At 39.9% G+C, this 26,513-nt stretch overlaps 1 protein-coding gene across 1 annotated transcript in view; it reads left to right on the forward strand.

Annotated features, from left to right (window-relative positions):
- Nucleotides 1-25,058, forward strand: part of HSF5 (heat shock transcription factor 5) — a 60,160-nt gene extending 35,102 nt beyond the window's left edge. The window contains exon 6 of the mRNA XM_050764684.1: nt 22,790-25,058. Within this exon, the coding sequence (XP_050620641.1) occupies nt 22,790-22,860 (71 nt within the window). The 3' untranslated portion in view covers nt 22,861-25,058. The remainder of the gene's footprint in view (nt 1-22,789) is intronic.
- The last annotated feature ends 1,455 nt before the right edge of the window (nt 25,059-26,513 follow it).

Here is a 26,513-nt window from a genome sequence, read left to right on the forward strand (position 1 = left end):
ATGAAATCTTTCCTTTTAAGTTTTAATCTCACAAACAGTGCACAAATACATTCTCCTTGTAAGAACTACTAAGGCTAGAATTCCCTTTGACTACTACCTCCCCATACTGTTCCCTTTATGTCTTCCCCAGATGTAACCACATGTTTTTTCTACATCATCTTAGTAATGGCACAGTCACTCAAATAAGCAGATAACCTTTTCAGATAATACTCTGGAGGGAAAGGTTTCTCTTATATAAGCTTGGGTATATTTGTTAAAAATTATTCTCATTACTTTATGGTTACACATACTAGACTATTGAACTAATATAACAAGAGAAACTAAAAAGAAAGTTAAAGGATAGATACCTCTGATTATGATTTAAGAACAGTATATTCAAGGGTCCAGAAACAAGATGATTTATTGAGTGTATACAAAGGAAGAGATGCTTGAGACTGAGGGATGGGGTTGTTTGGTAGGGGATAGGTTGAGGCAGAGGGCTTGAGAGCAGGCAAGTTGATTAACAGGTCATATATAGAGTAGTTAACACATCCACATATCCTTGCCTCCTTCTGAAGAGTGTTGGTAGCTAGAAATTGGAGGTTTCTCCTTTTAAAAAAAAATTGAAAGACAGGTGTGGGACTTAGAAATCTCTGTTTCAGCAACTGGCACCTTGGGGAACTAAGAATGAAAGGACTGGCCGGGTGCAGTGGCTCACACCTGTAATCCCAGCACTTTGGGAGGCTGAGGCAGGCGGATCACAAGGTCAGGAGTTCAAAACCAGCCTGGCCAATATGGTGAAACCCCATCTCTACTAAAAAATACAAAAATTAGCTGAGCGTGGTGGTGCATGCTTGTAGTCCCAGCTACTCAGGAGGTTGAGGCAGGAGAATCGCTTGAACCTGGGAGGCGGAGGTTGCAGTGAGTGGAGATCGCACCACTGCACTCCAACCTGGGCGACAGAGACTCCATCTCAAAAAAAAAAAAGAATGAAAGGACTAACTAAGTCTAGCCCATCTCTTCCACCTGTGAGGCAAACTCTACTTGGTTTGTCTGAGAAATACAAGGCTTATTTTTCAAATGTCAAACAATGTTATTCACCATGTTAACAATATAAACAAGAAAAACTATGACCATTTAATAGATGCAGGGAAAGCATTGGACAAAATTTTTACACTATTTTATAGTAAAAACTCTCAACAAACTAGGAATGGTAGAAAATTCCTCAAACCAATAAAAGAGTATCTATAAAGTATGTACACTAAAGATCATAATGGTAAAAAACTAAACCGTTTACCCCAGAGACTGGGAACAAGGCAAGGATGGCCACTTTCCCCACTTTTCTTCAACACTGTACTGGAGGGCCTCACCCTTGAAATAAGGTGAAAGTTACATACATCATGTATGTTTACCACCCTTTGGCTTTGATCACATAGCCACAGCCAATTAATTGTAGGGTAGTTTTGGAAAAGAAATCTTTGGCTAGGTGACCATGTACCCACCTACGCATTCCACCACCATGGAAGAAGAGGTGAATGACTTCTGGGGGACAGCCTCTGCCAGATCCATTGCTTTGACTACCCAAGTATCAGAGCACACCCATGTTAGTATACATAGAACATGCTCACATTCTCCCCAAGAGAGACAATGCCAAAGACCCATACAATTACGGCATCCTGCTTAGTCAAGATCTCTAAATATTATAAAATTCTTTTCTGTTAGATGGCTCTTCTTTGTCTCGTAACATAAAAAACAAGTTATCCATCCTCCCCCCTTACTCACACATACCCAAATTAGAGTATTAGAATAGGATATGTAACAAGTAAAACTTTCACTCAAAAAAGAGAAAAATAGGAAACATACAACCATTGCTGTTTCACAGCATTTATCAAATCCTGCTGGACGAAAACTGCAAAGATTTTCTGCCTTGACAGTGGGATAAATTCCTTGGTTAGCCCATCAGTGAGGCCCTGCTTTTGCGTTCTGGGAGTATTTTTCTGTGTGTTGCCTCCATCACCTCTGGCGTTCCCTTCCAAGAGGGCTTTTCCTGGTTCACTATCCTTCATGGATTCATCTGAAGTGGTCCTCAGGGGTATGCATTTTTTTTTTGGAATGATCGAGTTTTTGTTGCCTCTTTTCAAAGCCAACTTTTGTATTTGTTAATTTTTTCCATTGATTTCTACTCTTATCTATATTATTTGCTTTCTTGTATCACTTTGGGTTTACTTTCCTCTTCCTTTTCTGGTTTTTTAAGGTGGAACTTCAGGTCACTGATTTTAGATCTTCTTTTCTAAGATTAGCATTTAAAACTATACATTTCCCTTTAAACATCGCTTCAGCTGCATCCAGCAAAGTTTGGTGTTGTATTTCCATTATCACTCAGTTAAAAATATTTTCTTTTTCATTGTGATTTTGTCTTTGATTCATGCATTTTTAGATTTATTCCCAGATATTTAAATACATTTATATTTATTTCCAGATATTTGAGGTTTTCCTACTTACTTTATTGTTATTGACTTCTAATTTAATTCTGTTGTGGTCAGAGAATACATTTTGTATAATTTTGATCCTTTATGTTTATTGAGACTTGTTTCATGGCCCAGTGTATGGTCTATCTTGGTGAACATACCATTTGCACTTGAAAGTAATGTATATTCTGCAGTTGTTAAATATAGTGTTCTATATCTGTCAATTAGATTAAGTGTTGATTATGATGTTCACATCTTTCCTACTCCCTGAATCCCCTATGTCTTAATTTTTTTTTTTTTTTTTTTGGAGACAGAGTTTCACTCGTGTTGCCCAGGCTGGAGTGCAATGGCATAATCTTGGCTCACTGCAACCTCCGCCTCCTGGGTTCAGACGATTCTCTTGCCTCAGCCTTCTGAGTAGCTGGGATTACAGGCACCCACCACCACGCCTGGCTAATTTTTTGTATTTTTAATAGAGATGGGGTTTCACCATGTTGGCCAGGCTGGTCTCGAACTCCTGACCTCAGGTGATCCACCCACTTCAGCCTCCCAAAGTGCTGGGATTACAGGCGTGAGCCACCTCATCCGGCTTGTCTTAATTTTTTTAAACCTCTCATATTTTTTTTCCTCCACATTTCTTTTTTGAGTTATTTCTTCTACCTTCTTGTTCACTCTTTCTTTTATACTAGGTCTAATGTGCTGTTTGACTCATCCACTGAGTTATTAATTTGATTATTTTTCAATTCTAGGATTTCTGTTTGTTCTTTTCTCCAGACCTTCTGGTCACATTTTTGAGTTTCTAGTTACCTGCCAAAATTTTTCAAGCTTGGAATTTGCCTCCTTGAAATAGTAAGCATGGTTGTTTTCTTGCTGGATTCTGGTAATTCCAGTATATGGTGTTTCCATAGGTCTCTTTCAGTTGTCTCATTTGTGTTGGTTCTCAACCATAGTGGCTAATCCCTCATGTAACTGGTTGTTTTCACTGTATGCTGAACATAGTATTTGAAGAATAGTATTTGAAAAATTTCTTGTAAAAATAATTTAAGGCCTAGGATGACATTATCTTCCTCAAATAAGATTTGTTTCTACCAGGTAATTGGGGTCACTGGCAATTAGGGATCACCTTAATCCAGTTCAGAGCTTGAGATTTTTCTGACCACAAACTGTGCAGGGGCTTGTTTCATCCTCTCCTGGGTGCAGCCTATAGAGATCCTAGCCATCAAAGTGGGAATCTCATCAGAACTCAACCTTTGACAAACCCAGTCTCTGACATTTGTCCCTCTAGACCCAGAAGGCAAAGTTCAGCCTCTCAATCTCCTACAGATGGCAAATGTCACAAAGGCAAAAGTAGCCTCAAGTACCAGGCTTACCTCTCTGGATCCCCACGCTCACCTGACACTCAGCCCAGTCATTGTTTACTATCTCATTACCTTTTGAGACTCTTAAAGAATATTGTTTCTATAGTCTGTCCAGGTTTTTTAGTTGTCTTCAGTGGGAACACTGGTCTTAATTACCAGTCCTGACATTACCAGAAGTGGTCATATCATTTAAAAAAAAAAATTCTTACCTCTTTACCCCTCTATTTTTCCTATTTTTTCTTTAGTCCAGTATTGGATATGCTGAGTTGAATTTCTCTCTCTGTTTTTTTCTTTCAAATTTTTTATACCTTTGTCTTTTTTCTATTTTGTGGAATGTTCCTCAGATGAAACTTTCAACTATTTAGTTTTAAAAATTTGGCTATTAAATTTATAATTTCCGACCGGACGCGGTGGCTCATGACTGTAATCCCAGCACTTTGGGAGGTGAGGCGGGCGGATCACCTGAGGTCGGGAGTTCGAGACCAGTCTGACCAATATGGTGAAGCCCTGTCACTAGTGAAAATACAGAATTAGCCGGGCGTGGTGGTGCCTGCTTGTAATCCCAGCTACTCAGGAGGCTGAGGCAGGACAATCGCTTGAATCCGGGAGGGGGAGGTTGCAGTGAGCCGAGATGGCACCATTGTACTCTAGCCTGGGCAACAAGAGCAAAACTCCATCTCAAAGAAAAAAATATATATAACTTCTAACAGTTCTTTTTTATTCTATAATCATTCCTTTTTTGGGGAACTTTCTGTTCTTTTATATGGATGCAATATCTTCTCATAGCTGTCTGAGGATACTAAATGGAAGGGCTGGTTTTGAAGTTGTTTTCCCATAGCATGTGTCAGTTTCCTCTACGTTGTTTTTTTTTTTTTTTCATTGGCTTTCTTCCCTATTCAAGAGCGGAGCATTAAAAAGTTTATCAGAAGCTCTGTTGACAAGATTCGTCAACTGTTGGGCTTAGCTTAATATTAATCAGCATGTACCACCAATTTTTTTTTTTTTTTGAGGCAGAGTCTCACTCTGTTGCCCAGTCTGGCACGATCATAGCTCACTGCAGCCTTGATCTCTGGGGTAAAGTGATCCTCCTGCGTCAGTCAACCAACCCCTAGCCCCCAAAGAAGTAGCTGGGACTATAGGAGCATGCCGCCATGCCTAGCTGATTTTATTTTACTTTTCAAAGAGATGGAGTCTCACTGTGTTGCCCAAGCTGATCTCCAACTCCTGGCCTCAAGCAATCCTCCCAACTTAGCCTCCCAAAGTGCTGGGATTACAGGTGTGAGCCACCATGCCTGGCCTAAAGGCACTTCTTAGTGCAACTTCAGGTTGGGATATTGAAGCATTTGGATTCATGACCCAGTTACTGAACTCTAGTCAATAAGTTGTCAACCACAGGCAGACAAATACTCCCTTCCATCTCTGCTTGCACACTACGTACCTCTAGCCTGAGTTTCTCTCTTCTTTCAGGGCTTTGCTGAATGTGTCAAGAAATAGTCAACACATTGTGATTTTTGTCAATCTTTTTCCCCATGGTTGTATGTTCACTTGGTGCCTGTGATCTGACTTCCATGGTATCACAGGTGATGATTTTACCAAATGTGTTGGCGTGGATAACAAAGATCACCAACATTCTAGCTTGCTGTGTCCTAACCATGTGCTGCCTGACTGCAAAGCCAGTAGCACGTATAATCATGCATCCCTGAATGACAGGAATATATTCTGAGAACTATGTCATTAAGTAATGTTATTGTTGTGTAAACATAGTGGATTGTACTTACACAAACCGAGATGGTGTAGCCTACTACATACCTAGGCTGTGTAGTATAGCCTATTGCTTCTAGGTTACAAACCCTTACAGCATGTTACTGTATTGAATATTGTAAGCAATTATAATACAGTGGTATTTGTGTATCTAAACATAGCTAAGCATAGAAATGGTACAGTAAAAATAGAGTACAATCTTACGGAATCATCATCATCTGTGTGGTCTGTCATAGACCAAAATCCACCAATTATTTTTTTTTGGCAATTTGATTGGCAAAACTTTAACTGTTGATAATATCCAGCTTTGATAAAGATATGGAGAAAAAGGAACCTTCTCTACGCTGTAACTGGAATGTAAATTTGTATAGCCCTATAAAGGACAACTTGGCATTATTATTATTTTTTTATTATTATTATACTTTAAGTTCTAGGGTACATGTGCACAACGTGCAGGTTTGTTACATATGTATACATGTGCCGTGTTGGTGTGCTGCACCCCTTAACTTGTCATTTACATTAGGTATATCCCCTAATGCTATCCTTATCCCCTACTCCCTACCCCCTCCCCACAATAGGACCTGGTGTGTGATGCTCCCCTTCCTGTGTCCAAGTGATCTCATTGTTCAATTTCCACCTATGAGTGAGAACATGTGGTATTTGGTTTTCTGTTCTTGCGATAGTTTGCCGAGAATGATGGTTTCCAGCTGCATCCATGTCCCTACAAAGGATACGAACTCATCCTTTTTTATGGCTGCATAATATTCCATGTTGTATATGTGCCACATTTTCTTAATCCAGTCTGTCACTGATGGACATTTGGGTTGATTCCAAGTCTTTGCTATTGTGAATAGTGCTGCAATAAACATACGTGTGCATGTGTCTTTATAGCAGCATGACTTATAATCCTTTGGGTATATCTCCAGTAATGGGATGGCTGGGTCAAATGGTATTTCTAGTTCTAGATTCTTGAGGCATCGCCACACTGTTTTCCACAATGGTTGAACTAGTTTACAGTCCCACCAACAGTGTAAAAGTGTTCCTATTTCTCCACATCCTTTCCAGCACCTGTTGTTTCCTGATTTTTTTTGATGATTGCCATGCTAACTGGTGTGAGATAGTATCTCATTGTGGTTTTGATTTGCATTTCTCTGATGGCGAGTGTTGATGAACATTTTTTCATGTGTCTGTTGGCTGCATAAATGTCTTCTTTTGAGAAGTGTCTGTTCATATTCTTTGCCCACTTTTTGATGGGGTTGTTTGTTTTTTTCTTGTAAATTTGATTGAGTTCTTTATAGGTTCTGGATATTAGCCCTTTGTCAGATGAGTAGAAGCATTATAAATAACTAAAATGCTTATGAGTTTTGACTCAGGAACTCTACTCCTGAGAATCTCCCCTGTAGAAATGTGTATGTTCCCAATGGTACTAAAAATAAGTTTGCTATAGTGTTATTTATAATAGCAAAAATTTGGAAAAAGCGTAAATGCCTGACAGTGGGGAACCAGATACGTTATGACAAATCTACATGATAAAATACTGTGCAACCATTTAAGAAACTAAAGTAGCTTGATGTGTTGTGACCTGGAAAGACAGTAAGTGTTCATAATGTGTTAAGCAAATGGGTAAGTTCCAATACAATATGTCTAGCACAACTCCCTTTCTAGAAAGAAAGAAAAGAAAGTATATGCTGTAAAACTGTAGAAAAAAGTCTGGAAGTATATGATATAGCTGATAAATATAACACCAGTTACCTCTCAGAAGATAGAATGTGCAGGTGCAGGGGTATGTTTAACTTCTCAATTTGTGTATGTATATGTACTAGGATTATGGGAAATTTTCACTGTCTGTATTCTTCTGTGTTTTTAAAATTTAAAAAAATCTAAAAATACTAAAAGTAGTTTAAATACTTGAAGTGTTCCTGTAGTGTGAATATAAAAGCCTTAAAGTAATGGAAATGAACGATTTCAGAATGTTTTTAAAAAATATTTATATCCCAGATAGTAAACTGACTTTTGAGGTTTAGACATGATTGACTCAAGATAAACTTACTTTATACCAAGAATGCCTTTCCAAGATTTCTGAGAATTTCTAGGGTTCACAGTAGCTTTTATTTTTGAGTTTCTGCTTAAATGTAATTCCAGACTTGTCCATATCTGACTTCTCAGGGCCGTTCTCATCTGTCTGATCCATGCCATACCAGATGCAGAACTTGGCCCACTTTCTTTGACCTCTTCCTCCCTTTAAGCATTATGCTAGGCATTTGTATGTGTAGCACACTTTTATGAAGATACCGGGAGGTAGAAAGGGTTTACATTTAGAACACTGCAAAAATGGAATTAAAAGGCCCCCAGTCACTTTACAGCATCTTTCCTTGTCACTAGTCAATATGGTCCTCTGCCATGTTGCTTTCTTTCCTTGTACTAGCGCCAGACCTTCATTTCTCTGTTTTGTTGTTGTTGTTATTGTTCGGTTGTTTTTTTTTTTTTTTTTTTTTTTTCCTGCTCTTTCCCCAGGTGCTGAATTTCTGTGTTTTACTTAGGCAAAGAAGGTTAGGCATCTCTTCTATTTTCTGATGTTTTTAAGGCCTCATTTTTCCCAACCAGAACAATCTATCAAGATATATTCCTCAACAAAGACAATTACCTCCCTGAGAGGAACTCTGGTGCCTGCTGTTAAAATAATAATTTCCTCTCTTTCACTACATGTTATGGTTGTAAGTGTAACTGATAAAATAATTAGCACATTGATTACCTTTGTTAACTCTTCCTGTTGTTTTTTTTCCTAAGTAAAGCCTTATCCTTTGGTCAGTGCAGTTAATAGATGAGTCTTAATTGATGTTGGCTTCCTGCTGTGAAACGTAAGAGTTGTGAAATCTTGGCATCATTATGACATTAATCACATTTTCATTTTATTAGGGACAAGAGGAAAATGAGTTATGAATAAGCTAGAACCTCTCTGCTAAAAAATAAAAAAAATAAAAATAAAGTTAGTTTAATTAAAGTGTGAGCAGAAATACAATTCATGAAGTTGTAAATGCTTCCTCTCTGATAGACCTTGGCCTGACAGTTGGTCTGTGGAAACATGGCTGTATGTAAGATTGCATGGCATTAAGAGGCCTTAACCAAGGTCAATGTGTGAGATTAATATACTGCTCATTAGAAACAGTACAGCATAACAGATAGAAAGAAAGCTTTTGGTGTTAGAAAAACCTACATTAAAACCTGGATTCTACTCTTTACTGTGTGACCTTGGACATGTTTACCTAACTGAGCTTTGGTTTCCTCATCTGCAAAATGAGGGATATGGATTATAATGATATAAATCATAGAACTGGCTTAGTATTATGCTGGGTTACATAGTAAGTAGTCGGTACACAGTAGCAATAGAATTTTAGCAATAATTACTATTATCTTTATAACATTTACTATTCTTATGTTTATTACCACTGGTCACTTTTCAGATGGCTAGTCTCTATTTATTTATTTATTTGTTTATTTATTGAGCTGGAGTCTCGCTCTGTTGCCTAGGCTGGAGTGCAGCGGTGTGATCTCGGCTCACTGCAACCTCCCCCTCCTGGGTTCAAGCGACTCTCGTGCTTCAGCCTCCCAAGTAGCTGGGACTACAGGCATGAGCCACCACACACAATTAATTTTTGTATTTTTAGTAGAGATGGGGTCTTGTCATGTTGGCCAGGTTGGTCTTGAACTCCTGACCTCAGGTGATCCACCCACCTTGGCCTCCCAAAGTGCTGGGATTACAGGCATGAGCTACCGCACCCGGCCTTAGTCTCACTTTAAATTCACATAGGCTCTCAGTGTTGCAGTAGTCCTATAATATTTTTCTAGTCAATATATTCCCCATTCTCCAAAGCCACTCTATTATATCCTGTCCTCTCTGCTCCATTTCCAGTACTTCTCCTCTCTCTTCATTCATGGCTGTGACCCTGTTTGTATCTTACTGAGAAAATAGAAGCAGCTAGAATAAAGATTTCATATCTTCCCACCAACATATCTATCAGTCTACTTCCAGTTGTAACCCTACGCTCTCCCTTTCCTCCTGTTATAATGGAAAAGGGCCAGTCCTTTCATTTGTATACAGAATCCTGTCCCCTTTTGTGTACTCACAGACTTAGGGCCTACTGCTATCGCTCTTACTCTTCAGTAATCACATTGTATCTTTGTTTTTGCTTTCCCGCTGAGACAGGGTCTTCCTCTGTCATCCAGGCTGGAGTGTAGTGCTGTGAATACAGCTCACTGCAGCCTCAACTTCCCGGCTCAAGCAATCCTCCTACCTCAGCCTCCCGAGTAACTGGGACCACAGGCTCATGCCACCAGGCCCAGCTAAATTTTTAAAATTTTTATAGAGACAGGGTCTTGCCATGTTGCCCAGGTTGTCTTGATTTCTTGGTCTCAAGTGATCCTCCTGCCTTGGCCTCCAAAGTGCTGGGATTATAGGAGTGAGCCACCATGCCTGGCCACGTTCTATCTTTTCTTTTCTTTTTTTTTTTTTTTTGAGACAGAGTCTAGCTCTGTTGCCAGGCTGGAGTTCAGTGGCACGATCTCGGCTCACTGCAACCTCCGCCTCCCAGGTTCAAGCGATTCTTCTGCCTTGGCCTCCCAAGTAGCTGGGATTACAGGCATGTGCTGCCATGCCCAGCTAATTTTTGTATTTTTAGTAGAGATAGGGTTTCACCATGTTGGCCAGGATCATCTCGATCTTCTCCCAAATTGCTGGGATTACAGGCATAAGCCACCACGCCCGGCCTAACATTTTATCTTTTATGTTAGATAATTCCCATCAGCAAGCAAACATGTCATCATAGGGTCTGTGTTTAAAATATCCCTTTGGGCCAGGCGCGGTGGCTCACGCCTGTAATCCCAGCACTTTGGGAGGCTAAGGCAGGTGGAACACCTGAGGTCAGGAGTTCTTGACCAGCCTGGCCAACATGGTGAAACCCCATCTCTACTAAAAATACAAAATTAACCAGGCGTGGTGGTATGCACCTGTAATCCCAGCTACTTGGGAGGCTGAGGCAGGAGAATCACTTGAACCGAGGAGGCAGAGGTTGCAGTGAGCCAAGAACGTGCCACTGCACTCCAGCCTGGGCAACAAGAGCGAAGCTCAGTCTCAAAAAAAAAAAAAAAAAAAAGAAAAAGAAAAAAAATTTCCTTTGACCTTTCCTTCATATTTCCAGGTAGCTATTCCTGTGCTTTTTCTGCTTTCCTTAGAGCAAAGCTCCTTGGAAGCATATCTTTACCTCAACTACTCCAAGCAGATTTTTCTTTCTTCTGCTCAACTGAAACTGCATTTGTCAAGGTTTCCAATGACTGCCACACTGCCAAATCCAGTAGCCAATTATCAGTCCCTGTTTTACTTGACCTTAGCACAGTTTGAACAGATTATTTCAACCTTCCTGAAATGCTTTCTTCTGGCTTATGGAACATCTCCCTTTCCTAGTTTTCACTGGCCAACTCTGTAGTTTCTTTTACTGAATGCTCTTCAACTTTGCTGATTTCTAAATATTTATGAACCCCAGAGCTCAATTCTTTCTCTCTCTCGGTTCAATTCCTAGGTAATCTCAACAAGTTTCATGCTTTTATTATCATCTTTGTAGTGGTGTCTCCAAAACCTGTATCTGAAGTCTCAATCTTCTCTGACCCTCACTTGCATACCCTACTGCCTACATTACGTCTTTGGATGTCCTGTAAGTGTCCCAAGCTTAATATATTCTACCTTTTCCCCAATTTTACTTATTTACTTATAAATAAATAGTATTAGGCCGGGCGCGGTGGCTCAAGCCTGTAATCCCAGCACTTTGGGAGGCCGAGACGGGCGGATCATGAGGTCAGGAGATCGAGACCATCCTGGCTAACAAGGTGAAACCCCATCTCTACTAAAAATACAAAAAATTAGCCGGGCGTGGTGGCAGGCGCCTGTAGTCCCAGCTACTCGGGAGGCTGAGGCAGGAGAATGGCGTGAACCCGGGAGCTGGAGCTTGCAGTGAGCTGAGATCACGCCACTGCACTCCAGCCTGGGCCACAGAGCCAGACTCGGTCTCAAAGAAAAACAAACAAACAAATAAATAAATAGTATTGGCCAGGCATGGTGGCTCACACCTGTAATCCCAGCACTTTAGGAGGCCAAGGCGGGCAGGTCACTTGGGCTCAAGCAAGACTAGCCTGGCCAACATGGTGAAACCCCAACTCTACAAAAAACATGTGTGGTGGCACGTGCTTGTGGTACCAGCTACTTGGAAGGCTGAGGTGGGAGAATCGCTTGAGCCCAGGAGGCAGAGGTTGCAGTGAGCTGTGATTGTGCCACCACACTCCAGCCTGGGCAACAGAGCAAGACCTTGTCTCAGATGAATGAATGAATGAATGGTACTTCTAGTCATCTGGTCCGCCACAGCTCTTGGAGTCTCCCTTGACTCCCTTCTCTCACATGTCCAGTCCATCAGCAAATCTTATCTGCTCACTGTAGATGCACATCCAGAATCTGACCATTTCTCACCTCCTTTACTTGGTGTTACCATAGTCCAAGCTACTACTTTCTCTTGCCTGGATGGCTGCATAGCTTCTTAAGGTTTTTCTGCTTCTACTCTTGGCCCCTACAGTCTTTTTCTGCCAGAGTGATCCTTTTAAATCAGTAATTATTTTTCTTGCCTAAATTTCTTTAATAGTTTTCTATATATATGTAGAAGAAAATCTGAAAATCCTTACTGTGGTCTTCAAGATGCTGAATGATTTGGTGCCTGGCAACTGTTCTGACTTCATCTCCTACTACCTTCCATCTCCCTCATCTAGTCCAGCCCCAGCAGTTTCTTCACTATTGTTTGAGTATACCAAGAATTCTCCAGCCTTTATACTTGGTATTCTCTCTGCCAGAAATGTTTTTCACCCATATTTTCACATGGCGTGTTCCTTCATTTCATTCAGTCCTCTGCTCAGATGCCAGCTCATCATAGAAATCTTCCTGACCATGCCATCTGAAATGGCACCCTGTTCCCCATGTCCTGCCTTCCTTCAGTCCCTTTATTCTTCTTTGTTTTTCTTCTGCAGTGCTTGTTACTACTTGCTATTTTTCTATAATTCCCACCCCCACTCTTTCTAGAAGGTTAGTTCTCTGAGGGCAAGGACTTTGTTTTGTTCATTGTTGTATCCCCAGAACCTAGAATATTACCTGTGGCACTCCTTGTTGGATAAATAAATGAATGAGTTGCTTTTTTTCTCCATATACATTCTTATCTTACTAATGTACTTTTTAAAAAATTTATGGAAAAATGCAGTCTTTTAAAAAATTGTGATAAATACTCATAAAATTTACCATCTTAACCATTTTAAAATGTACAATTCAGTTAATGCCACTGCTACCATCATCACTATCTCTCTCCAGAACTCTTTTCATCTTGCAGAACTGAAACTTTGTACCCATTAAACAGTAAGTCTCCATTTCCTCTGTCCCCTAAATGCTGGTAGCCACCATTCTACTTTCTGTGTCTGTGTCTATGTCTGTGTTTTATCTCTATGAGCAGTCTTTTAGTTAACCACTAAGAGGTAAGGTTTGAATATATGGGGAGTCAAACCACCCTCAGGTTTCTTTTAACAAGCACTTATTGAATACCTGCCTTGGGCTTGGTACTGTGCTAGGTTCAATACGGTTACACAAGGGTTGTCCTCTACAGGTCTCTTCTGCTGGAAACAAGAATTGTGTATGTTTTACAAAAGATACCATTCCATATCTCATTACCATGCTCTGATACTGAAAACTAAGATATGTTTTGGTATGTGTATTAGTCAGGGTCTTCCAGAGAGATAGAACCAATAGGATATATATGGTCAAGCACGGCATAATGACATTTCAGTCAGTAACGGACCATATATATGGAACAGTGGTCCCATAAGATTGTAACACTGTAGTTTTACCATACCTTTTCTATGTTTAGATACATAAATACTCACCATTGTGTTACAGTTGCCTACAGTGTTCAGTATAGTAACTTGCTGTACTGGTTTGTATCCTAAGAGCAATAGGCTATGCCACATAGCCTTGGTATGTGTATAAGTCCATTTTCACACTGGTGATAAAGACATACCCAAGACTGGGCAATTTACAAAAGAAAGAGGTTTAATGGGCTTATAGTTCCACATGACTGGGAGGCCTCACAATCATGGTGGAAGGTGAAAGGCACATTTCACATGGCAACAGATAAGAGAAGAGAGAGAAGAGAGCTTCTGCAGGGAAACTCCCCCTTATAAAACCATCAGATCTCATGAGACTATTCACTGTCATGAGAACAGCACGGGAAAACCTCAGCCCATGATTCAATTACCTCCCACCAGGTTCCTCCAACATGTGGGAATTCAAGATGAGACTTGGGTTGGGGACAGCCAAACCATATCAGTATGTAGTAGGCTATACCATTTAGGTTTATGTAAATATACAATGATATTTGTGCAGTGACAAAATAACCTGATGACACATTTTTCAGAACATATCCCCATTGTTAAGTGACTCATGACTGAATATAGACATATGAGAGGGGATTTATTAGGGAAATTGGCGTATACTGTTATGGAGGCTGAGAAGTCCCACACAAGCTGTCTGTAAGCCGGAGACCCTGGTAGTGTAGCTCAGTCCAAGTGTAAAGGCCTCAGAACCAGGGAAACCAATGGTGTGACTTGTCCAAGACTAGAGCCTGAGAGCCCAGGGGACTCCTGGTGTAAGTCCCAGAGTACAAAGGCTGGGGAGTCTAGAGTTTTGATGTGCAAGGACAGGAGAGGAAGAGTGTACCCCAGCTGCAGCACACACTTGCCTTTTCTCTGTTTTTGTTCTCTCTGGGCCCCTGGCTGACTGGATGGTGGTGTCTACCCATGTTGAGAGCAGATCTTCCCCACCTAGTCCACTCAGACTCACATGCTCATCTCCTCTAGAAACACAGAGACATATCCAAAGATAATGCTTTCCCAGGCCAGGTACAGTGGCTCACACCTGTAATCCTAGTACTTTGGGAGGCTGAGGTGGACAGATAATCTGAGGTCAGGAGTTCGAGACCAGCCTGGCCAACATAAAAATATAACAATGAGCTAGGCATGGTGGTGGGCGCCTATAATCCCAGCTACTCGGGAGGCTGAGGCAGGAGAATTGCTTGAACCTGGGAGGCAGAGATTACAGTGAGCCGAGATCATGCCACTGCACTCCAGCCTGAGAGACAGAGTGAGTGAGACTCCGTCTCAAAAAACAAAACAAAACAAAACGAAAACAGTAAAAAAAAAAAAAAAAAAAAAAAAAAAAAAAAAAAAAAAAGATAATGCTCTACCAGATTTCTAGGTATTTCTTAATCCAATGAGGTTGACAAAGTCAACCATAACTATGAATTTTGTGCTTTATAGCCATATCCGGCTTTCCCCTTCTTTTTGTCTGGTCATTTCAAATTGACAGGAAAATATACCTTTTTTTTTTTGTAAGGTGAAATTAACATAGAATTAAACATTTAATTTTTTTTTTTTTTCCTGACAGAGTCTTGCTTTGTCGCCCAGGCTGGAGTGCAGTGGTGCGATCTCGGCTCACTGCCCTCCACCTCCCGGGCTCAAGTGAGTCTCCTGCCTCAGCCTCCTAAGCAGCTGGAATTACAGCTGCCTGCCACCATGCCCGGCTGATTTTGTATTTTTAGTAGAGATCAGGTTTCACCATGTTGACCAGGCTGGTCTCAAACTCCTGACCTCAGGTGATCCACCCACTTCGGCCTTCCCAAAGTGCTGGGATTACAGGTGTGAGCCACCATGCCTGGACAAACATTTAATTTCTTAGTTTTTATTTTTTTAGACAGGACCTTGCTCCGTTGCCCAAGCTGGGGTGCAGTGGTATGATCTTGGCTCGTTGCAACCTCTGCCTCCTGGGCTCAAGCAATCCTCCTGCCTCAGCCTCCTGAGCATCTGGGACTACAGGCATGGGCCACCATGCCCTGCTATAAATTAAACATTTTAAAGTGAACAATTAAGTGGCATATAGTACCTTCATAATGATGTACAACCTCCACCTCTATTTAGTTCCAAAACATTTTCAGCACCCCAAAAGAAAACCCCATAACCATTAAACAGTTGTTCCATATTCCCACCTTTCCCCAGCCCCTGGCAACTATCAGTCTGTTTTCTGTCTCTATGGATTTACTTATTCTTAATATTTTATATAAATGAAATAATGCAATATGTGCGTGACATTTGTGTCTAGCTTATTTTACTTAGCATGTTTTTTAAGGTTCATCCACATTATAGCATATAAATCAGTACTTCATTTCTTATTATGACTGAATAATGTTATATGTATATGCCACAATTTGTTTATCCATTTATTTGCCGATGGACGTTTGGGCTGTTTCTATATTTCACCTATTGTGAATAGTACTATGAACATGCATGTACAAGTATTTGTTTGAGTACCTGTTTTCAGTTCTTCGGGGTGTATACCTAGGAGTGGAATTGCCAGGTCACATGGTAATTCCATGTTTAACTTTTTGAGGAACTGTTAAACTATTTTCCATAATGGCTGAACTGTTTTACATTTTTGCCAGCAATGCACAAGGGTTCTAGTTTCTCTACATCCTCGCCAACACTTGATATTTTCCTTTTTAAAACATTGTTATTAGAGCCATCCTTGTGGTGTGAGGTGGTACTTCATTGTGGTTTTTTTTTTTTTTTTTTTTGAGACGGAGTCTCGCTCTGTCACCCAGGCTGGAGTGCAGTGGCACAATCTGGGCTCACTGCAAGCTCCGCCTCCCTGGCTCACGCCATTCTCCTGCCTCAGCCTCCCGAGTAGCTGGGACTACAGGCGCCCGCCACCATGCCCAGCTAATTTTTTGTATTTTCAGTAGAGACGGGGTTTCATCATGTTAGCCAGGATGGTCTCGATCTCCTGGCCTTGTGATCCGCCCACCTCGGCCTCCCAAAGTGCTGGGATTACAGGGGTGAGCCACCACGCCTGGCCTTCATTGTGGTTTTGATTTGCATTTCCCTGATGACTAATCTTTTCATGTGCTCGTTGGCCATTTTTATATCTTCTTTGGAGAAAATATATTGTTTTGAGAACCATAATAACAATATTCAACTTGATGAAATCTTTTTCCTGTTTTCCTTAAATTTATCTTGATTATACCCATAGTGTGTGCTATTAGAAGAGGAGTTAGTAAACTAAGTCCTGTGGATCAAATCTGGTTTGCTGACAGTTTTTATATGGCCTACATGCTAAGCATGGTTTTTACATTTTTTAATTGTTGGAGGAAAAAAATCCAAAGAATATTTCATGATACATGAAAATTATATGAAATTCAGATTTCAGTGTCCATAAGGTTTTATTGGAACACACAGTCACACCCATGCATTTATGTGTTGTCTATGACTGCTGTCATGCTACAATAGCAGAGTTGAGCAATTGCATAGGGACCATATGGGTCATAAAGCCTAAAATATTTATAATCTGGCTCTTTATAGGAAAAACTTTGCCAACCCTGTATTAGATGTTCTTGTTTCTTGTTCTTAGCTTCTGATATTTTTGCAGCCCTGATCATTGATGGGCAGAGAAGGCTTTAAGAGAGTAAGGAAGTTCCGCTTGTGGGGAGAGCTCAAAATGGAATAGCATTCAGTTTAGTTCTCATAGATGACCAAATGTTTTCTATCTTGATAGATACTAAATTCCAAGGTTAAAATATTAATGATAGGAACCAGATACAAAATTCCTAAAATATCATTTAAATGTCATCTGTCATTATCGTTAAGAGTATCTCCCATCAATAATGTTCCAGCTCTCAACATACATTATTTATGATGAATGTAAGAGAATTTCATGAAATCCTCCTCTAAAGACTCCTTTGGCCCCAAATTCTGAAATACTGTAATTCTAACATTAACTATTGGAATATCATTATGTTGCTCAATATCACATTGAACAGGGACATCTTACATTCCAGAACTTATCAGTGCCCTTCTGTAACTAAATTATAAAAATTTAAAAACTGGCCGGGCGCGGTGGCTCAAGCCTGTAATCCCAGCACTTTGGGAGGCCGAGACGGGCGGATCACGAGGTCAGGAGTTCGAGACCATCCTGGCTAACACGGTGAAACCCCGTCTCTACTAAAAAATACAAAAAACTAGCCGGGCGAGGTGGCGGGCGCCTGTAGTCCCGGCTACTCGGGAGGCTGAGGCAGGAGAATGGCGTAAAAACCCGGGAGGCAGAGCTTGCAGTGAGCTGAGATCCGGCCACTGCACTCCAGCCTGGGCGACACAGCGAGACTCCGTCTCAAAAAAAAAAAAAAAAAAAAAAAAAAAAAAAATTTAAAAACTAAATTAAAATTTTCTTTAACCTGTGTAAGAAGGGACATCTCACACTTGAAGCTTTATTTGACATTTGTGGTTTTTTTATTTTACTTTATTTTGAGATAGTATCTCACTCTGTTGCCTAGTCTGAGTGCAGTCATGTGATCAGCTCATTGCAGCCCTGACTGCTTGGGCTCAAGCTATCCTCCCTCCTCAGCCTCCTGAGTAGCGGGGACTATAGGCACATGCCACCACACTTGGCTTGCTTATTTATTTATTTATTTATTTATTTATTTATTTATTTATTTTGTAGAGACAGGGTTTCACCATGTTGCCTAGGCTGGTCTCAAACTCCTGGATGCAAGCAGTTCACCCACCTCAGCCTCCCAAAGTGCTAGGATTATAGGCATGAGCCACCGCACCTGGCCAACATTTTTTTTTTAATAATAGACTTCGAATTGATTAGGTGTCCAAACTGTAGTGATTTCAGTGATGTGTATTTTGTTAGGAGGAGGTTGTTCATTCCAGCCACTGGCATGCTTTGTGTAGGTCTTTTGAGTACATGCTGACTTAAGGAAATACCTTTTAAATAAAAAATACCAAGAGGTAAAGAATATTAGACTGAATCATGTTCTTCTGATTTCTACAATGGGTATTACCCTAAACCACATGTACCCAAATATTAATCTTACTGTGGAAACTATGCTCTTATATTCTGATAGTATGTTTAGTTTTACAGTCAAAGGAAACTGAAAGTTTAAGAGCAAAGTTCACTTCTTTCCTGAAGAAAAAACTTCCCATTTTATAGCTATTGGATTATAGATGAGATTTCATTAAGGTAATAGCCCCAAAACTTTAGAGGATGCTCTTGGTAGGAATGATCATTCCCAAACAAGTAGATGCAATGCTTTTGTCTCTTGGGGCCTTTCACCTCTCAAGCCTGTGATTCCCAAATACTTATCTTCTCTGATCAGTATGCAAGTTTATCTTTTGAGTGAAGTCTTATAAACCTCTAGCAACACCAGGCTAGTCTATGTCTTTTTGTATTTTTATTGATTTCTGTACTCCTTAGCTCCTTGATTGGCAACTTTGTTAATGAAGGAAGCTTGCTTTAATAAAATTATGTTTAGATGCTTGTTATTAGAAGCTGTGTGCCAAACGATATTTTAACGCCCAATCATTAAAATTCAGTGGGTTTGTTGCTACTGTTCTTCAGTCTACCTCCCCATTTGAGATCTGTAGTTGCTTTAACAGTCATTTCCTTTGTCCTTATCAACAATTCCTACTCTGCTTTCAAAGTAGGGTTACAACTGGGTCTATTCATATTCCAAATCTTATTTTAGTGTTTTCTACCATCATATGGCCTGTCCTTTAGGGAGCTGGTATGTCTCTATAGGTTTAGAAAATGATCATAGTTAGGTGTTATTCTTTTTGGTCAGCTTTCAAAAATCCTGATGCCTGGGTTGCATTCCACACCAATTAAATTAAAATGTCTGAGGGTGGGGGGCCCCAAGCATCAGTATTTTTTAAAAAGTCCCAGGTAATTCCAGTATGCAGCAAGGTTTGGAAACCATTGGCTTTACTAATTGGCCAAATGGCTTAGAGGCTCTTCCTCCTAGTTATCTACTCACTACCCAGGATTAATTAGATGACCTTAACACAATGCATTTAGCTACCTGAAAAAGGGATGTTATGTAAATGTATTACTGTTATCATTATTATCATTATTATTTAAACTTCAGAGAAGCCATTTTGTGGTAAAATGTGCATAACATAAAAGTTACCATTTTAACCTTTTTTTTTTTTTTGAGATGGGGTCTTACTATGTTGCCCAGGCTGGAGTGCAGTGGCTATTCACAGAAGCAATCATAGCACACTGCAGTCTCAAATTCCTGGGCTCAAGTAATTCTCCTGCTTCAGCCTCCCAAGTAGCTAGGACTACAGGTGTGCATCACCATACCTGGCTCATTGTAACTTTTTGTTTGGGGGGTGGAGTTTCACTCTTGTTGTCCAGGCTGGAGTGTAATGGTGCAATCTCGTCTCACTGCAACCTCCACCTCCCAGATTCAAGCGATTCTTCAGTTCTCCTGCCTCAGCCTCCTGAGTAGCTGGGATTACAGGCATGTGCCACTACACCCAGCTAATTTTGTATTTTTAGTAGAGACAGGGTTTCACCATGTTGGTCAGGCTGGTCTTGAACTCCTGACCTCAGGTGATCCATCTGCCTCAGCCTCCCAAAATGCTGGGATTACAGGCATGAGCCACCGCACCTGGCCTCATTGTAACCATTTTTAAGTGTACAGTCCAGTGGCATGAAATACATTCACATTTGTGCAACCATCACTACCATTCATCTACAGAACTCCTTTCATCTTCCCAAACTGAAACTCCATACCTATTAAACAACAGCCCCTGGCACCTACCATTCTATTTTTTGTCTCTGAATTTGACTATTCCAGCTACCTCATATACCTGGAATTATATAGTATTTTGTCTTTTTGCGATTAGTTTATTTCATTTATCCTAATACCTATTGTTGTAGCATGTGCTAGAATTTCTTCCTTGTTTGTTTGTTTGTTTGTTTGTTTGAGACAGGGTTTTGCTCTGTCATCCACACTGGAGTGCAGTGGTGCCATCATAGCTTACTGCAGCCTCGAATTCCTGGGTTCAAGCAATCCTCCTGCCTCAGCCTTCTGAGTGAGTAGCTGGAGCTACAGGCATGTGCCACCACTCCTGGCTTTTTTTTTTTTTTTTGAGATGGAGTCTCACTCTGTCGCCCAGGCTGGAGTGCAGTGGCGCCATCTCGGCTCACTGCAACCTCCACCTCCCGGGTTCAAGCGATTCTCCTGCCTCAGCCTCCTGGGTGGCTGGGACTACAGGCACGTGCCACCATACCCGGCTAATTTTTTGTATTTTTAGTAGACATGGGATTTCACTGTATTAGCCAGGATGGTCTCAATCTCCTGACCTTGTGATCTGCCCACCTCGGCCTCCCAAGTGCTGGGATTACAGGCGTGAGCCACCACTCCTAGCCCCGCTTTATTCCTTTTTAAGGCTAAATAACATTCCATTATATGTGTATACCACATTTTGTTTATCCATTCATCTGTTGATTTCTTCTCCCTTTTGCCTATTGTGAAAAATACTGCTGATTATACTACTATGATCATGGATGTATGAGAAACTCATTTTAAGTGATAAACTGATAAACTCTCCTTCCACAAAATGCTTATGTGGCTAAATTACTTGCCCTATATGGCTAGATTATAGTTCACCAGATGAGTAAGCACCTGCCCCTGGTGACTAGTCTATCTTTTACAAAATATGGCAAAAATTAGGTACTATTTCAAATACTTTCCAGATTTTCTACCAAGTAGTAATAGAATTCCATTTTATTTGAATCAGCTATCCTGCTCGGGCTGTGGATCAATCCTGTAGAGGCTGTATTCCAAAAATGTAGTGACAAAAGTCTTTGTATGTTGAGAATGAAATAAAGGGTTTGTGCTGTATACTTTAACTCACAAATGCTAAGGCAAAGTTGTAAGCTTCAAAACCAACTTAAAAATGCTCCCTGGACTGGGCACAGTGGCTCACGCCTCTAATCCTAGCACTTTGGGAGGCCAAGGCAGGCAGATCACGAGATCAGGAGTTTGAGACCAGCCTGACCAACATAGTGAAACCCCGTCTCTACTAAATATACAAAAAATTAGCCAGGTATGGTGGTGCTCCTGTCGTCCCAGCTACTTGGGAGGCTGAGGCAGGAGAATCGCCTGAACCCAGGAGGTGGAGGTTGCTGTGAGCTGAGATCGCGCCACTGCACTCCAACCCGGGTGACAGTGCGAGACTCTGTCTCAAAAAAAAAAAAAAATCTCCCTGCATGTTGCTGTAAAAATTGTAAGCTCATTAGGTTGAAGCTAGAAGCCACGTTAAGATCCTTTTATTGCTGCCTGTGTTCCTCTGATAGACGTTTTAGCTCAACTTCTACACATGATCTTAGCTTTTTTGTATTACAGAACCTAATACCTAATTCGCATTTTTACTTCTTTCATTCTTAATGAACCACTGTGTGAGGATATGCTTTCTTTTTTATGGACAGTTGAGCTAGGTGTTTTTATAAGAATTCAGCTGTGTTAGTCAATAAGTGGGAATTTTACAGAGTCAATCAACTTTGGAAAAATGGTGATTACTTATTTTAACATTGTTTTTCCTGAGGCATTGCCTTTTCGTGTTCCCACAACCCACCCACCTACTCTTACAGCATGAAGAAAATGAATTTTTATTTGTATGTGTATATTCACTTTGATCCCTTTGACACTTTTCCTTACTTTTTCACTTATAATAAAAGGCAATTGAAGGCCAGGCACCATGGCTCACACCTGTAATTCCAGCACTTTGGGAGGCCAAGGTGGGTGGGTCCTGAGGTCAGGAGTTCGAGACCAGCTTGGCCAACATGGTGAAACCCCGTCTCTACTAAAAATATAAAAATTAGCCATGCGTGGTAGTGCATGCCTGTAATCCTAGCTACTTGGGAGGCTGAGGCAGGATAATCACTTGAACCCAGGAGGCAGAGGTTGCAGTGAGCCGAGATTGTGCCACCATACTCCAGCCTAGACAACAAGAGCAAAAGTCCGTCAAAAAAAAAAAAAAAAAAAGGCAACTGAGATGAAAAGAGTCTTGGCCATACTGCTGAAAAGGAGAGGTACTAAAATTTGTTGGTCTCTTTGGGTTAACAACTAGGCTGCATCAGTATGCTTTAGAGTTATAGGAATACCCCAAAATTGAGAATCCGATGGGACTATATAATTTTAGAGCCAGTTCTACAGGTGAGACATAGACAACTTGTTCTGCTTTTCTGAAAACTTGTCTATAGAACTCTACAGAGAGGCTAAGAGGGAGTAAACAATCCTTTCTTTCTAGATCTTCATCTGCTGGTGGACGTGGCCTGCAAGCAGGAGCACTTTCCAAAGGAGGAAGAATTAAAAGAGTGAGGCATGGATGACAAATGTGACATTGTGCACTAGCTGTAGCTGGAGGCAGACTAGCCTTGCACGTGACAAAATGTTGGGATTTTTTCAGTTCTGTTAAGGAAAAAAAGTATTTTTTGTTTCGTTAATTGAGAATTTTGTTAATTGAGAATTGGGAATTTGCTATGTACTACAGCGGTTCAGTTCACATTATCTGCCTTGACAAACTACCGAACATCTAGCAGCCATGTTTTTTGGCTGCCCAGATCCCTTTTAAATGAAAAGTTCTGACCTTCTGTTATAGTCAAGGAGCATCTAAAAACTGCTCCATCTATGGTACTAGAGAATAATCTGTGTGTGTGCTGATTTGTCGTCTTGCCACTCAAACTGTAGTCAGCACAACTTTAGTGGGGAATTCAGTCTCTCTGATTCAAGTCACAGTGTGATCCTTTTAGAGGAGATCGTGTGAGAAACAAAGGCATGTGAGGTCACCAACATCACAGGTCTAAATGCATCAGGAATTCCAGGGAAGAAACTCTGGAGAAGAGCTAATTTTCTAAGTGATTAACCAGGAAATTCTCTTACTTCCTAACCTAGCATTCTGTTTTAAGAGCAAGGCATCCGGACTTGGACCATCTATCACACTTAACACTCCCTGATTCTTTTATATTAATGGAAGCATTCTTCTATTTTCGTATCTTTCTTTCATTTTAATGATATATTATCATAAATGGTAAAAAGGTTTTATTAATATATCACTTACTTAAATGTCTTTAAAGAAAGTATTTAACTTGTTTTATATAATTGTATTTATAAATGCTGATAGATTTAAAGGTTTTAAAGTTTTATATTTTTATTATTGCAGAATAGAAGGATAAAGGATGCATGTGTAGTATTTTTATTTTGAAGGGAAAATGTACAATGTGTGAACAAAAACATTAAGAGATTTAATACACTATTTTCTTATTTTAGATTTTTACATTCAATAAGTATAAATTCTCATCTATATAAGGTATTGCGTGCAAATGTGGGGAAAACTGATTAGTAGTCATTTAGCAGAAGCTATGCCTCTGATTTTTAAAAAATGGTTTCGATCTAGTTTAAGCTTCTGAGAGAATTTTGGATAGTGGGATAGATGGTAACATTTTTTTCTTATCCCTGTTATAGGATTCTAGATTTGTGCAGTAGGATTGTGGGACTTTGTTTTAGGAGAGAAGGATGTCTTGGATGTCCAGTTTCTGTGGTTGATCCCTTACTTTCTTACCCAGTGACAGCAAGAAACTTTCTGATTTAAAGTCTTTCGATTGACCAGAACTTTCTTATTGGATTCTGCTTCAGTTCTCCTATTAAGCACTGCAGAAACAAAAGGAAAGCCTAGGAATATGAAACTAATTAAAAAGGCACTTGGTGATATGACATAGTACTATGCTAGCCACTGTGGATGTGACAGTTCATTTCTTATACTGCACTGTGCCTTCCCAATGATGTCAAACCCTAGAAATATTACAGAGATCTACTTTTCTGGAAAAAGGTGGGCTCTGTGTTGATCTGCAGTGACTCTGTTTAGATATTAAAGTAGATTCTGAAAAGCGACCTGTGTGGTCCATCTGATTAGACTAGATAATGTCTATGTGATGGGCATTTATTTATCTTTATTAGCAAGGTTTAAAAGAGCAAATTATCAAGACACCTGTATCTTTTGGCCAGACTATATAATATTTTGTCAGAGTATGTGAAGAGGAGACCCAATTTCCAAATGAAGGAACTTTGCTTTTTCTCTGTCATGTTGAAGAGCTAATATACTGTGTAGATGATATTTTCCCCTAAATATGGCTTTCTTAGCTTTATATATGTTGAGATAGTATCTTTTGAGGAACACATGTCAAGCAGGAACCTTGGCATAGATTTGGTTTCAGTTGTTTTAAGGCTTAATTAATGAAATGCCTTATTCAGCTTTCCAAACATTTTTATATATGAATACAGCAGACCAAGGAGCTGGATCTCCTGCTATCCTTACATGCCTTGTATCTATCAACTAAAGCTGTCATTAATGACTTGGGCAAAATGGCAAGAGGTATAATAAAATCTTCCTGTGAATTAGCCAGTAGGGTCTGACACAACTAGTCAACTAACAAGGTTCCTGACTAGTACCTCAGTATTTCAGTACCTTAAGCACTGATAAATTTCACTCAGTCAACAATAAAGTGAGTGTTCCAACTAGACTTGTTGTCTTGCCTGTTCTTACTGTTTGATTGGTGATTAATAGAAAACTCAGTCATTATGACAGTTAATAGCATAATTCAAATGAGATTGTACTTTGTTTTTCAAATAATCTGAATTTTAAAAGTTTTTTTTTTTTTTTCCATTTAAATAGCAATGGAATTGTTTAAATGCCATTAAGGATAAGGACAATTCTTAGACATGTTTTACAGAAACGTACATTTTTGGAAAAGGATGAATGATCTTTAATAAATTTAATCAATCCAGAGGTGAAAGTAGACCCTGAAGGATGATCTGTCTCATGTATAAGATTAGCTAGTAGATGTCATTGAGACTTAGGCATTTCATTACAATAGTGATGGCATCTTTATGACATGTCTAGGAAAATGTTGTAGTATATCAAACCCAGAGGGTAACTCCAAAACTTTGAAGCTGAAGAGTAAATGCTCTTGCAATTCTGGTGACCTAAAACAGTGAACTAAACTACATAGAACTGTTTGGTTTGATTCTGAGTTTCTCCAGGTCTCCAGGTTCATGATGCATATCATCATCATTTCCAAATCTCAGAGTTTCCTCAAGAGAGGGCAACCACATTTGTATCTGTCTTCTTTCTGTCAATTAAGTGTGTGTATTAATTACTAGGGCTAGGTCTCTTCATTCCTTTGCACATTTTAAGCAGGAATAGATGAGGCAAAGCCCATTTGTAGGTTATTTTTTTGGTTTAGTTTAACTTTAAAGGTATTTTTGCATATATCATGTATAACAATGTATATGTTGCATTATTTATGCTATACAATTACATGGCATACACAGAATAAAATCATAAACCATGACAGATTTCAAAAAATTATCTCCAGCAGAATTAGAACTCTTCCTATCTTTTAGGAAAGGAGCCACAAAGGGTTTATATAGTTGGCCTTCCATATCAGTGGGTTCCACATCCATGGTTTCAGTTAACCTCAGATTGAAAAAGTTTGGGAAAAAAAGATTCCAAAAGTTCCGAAAAGCAAAACTTGAATATGCCACAGGCCATACACTTTAAATCCATGAGAATTAAGGAATGTATAAGCATTGTTTTAGGTATTACAAGTAATCCAGAGATGATTTAAAGTATACAGGAGGATGTGCATAGGTAACATGCAAATACTAAGCCATTTTAATAAAGGCCATGAGCATCCTTGGATTTTGGTACTCACTGGGTACTAGAACCAGTCTTCCATGGATACCAAGGGATTACTGTAGTACCTGCATTCTATTCCTTTTTTTTTTTTTTTTTTTTTTTTTTTTTTGAGGCAAAGTCTTGCTCTGTCGCCCAGACTGGAGTGCAGTGGCACCATCTCAGCTCATTGCAACCTCCACCTCCCAGGTTCAAGAGAATCTCCCACCTCAGCATCCCAAGTAGCTGGGATTATAGGGGCATGCCACTGATGCCCGGCTAATTTTTTGTATTTTTAGTA

The sequence above is a fragment of the Macaca thibetana genome, chromosome 16 (assembly GCF_024542745.1).
Source record: "Macaca thibetana thibetana isolate TM-01 chromosome 16, ASM2454274v1, whole genome shotgun sequence".
In the NCBI taxonomy this organism is placed as follows: domain Eukaryota; kingdom Metazoa; phylum Chordata; class Mammalia; order Primates; family Cercopithecidae; genus Macaca; species Macaca thibetana.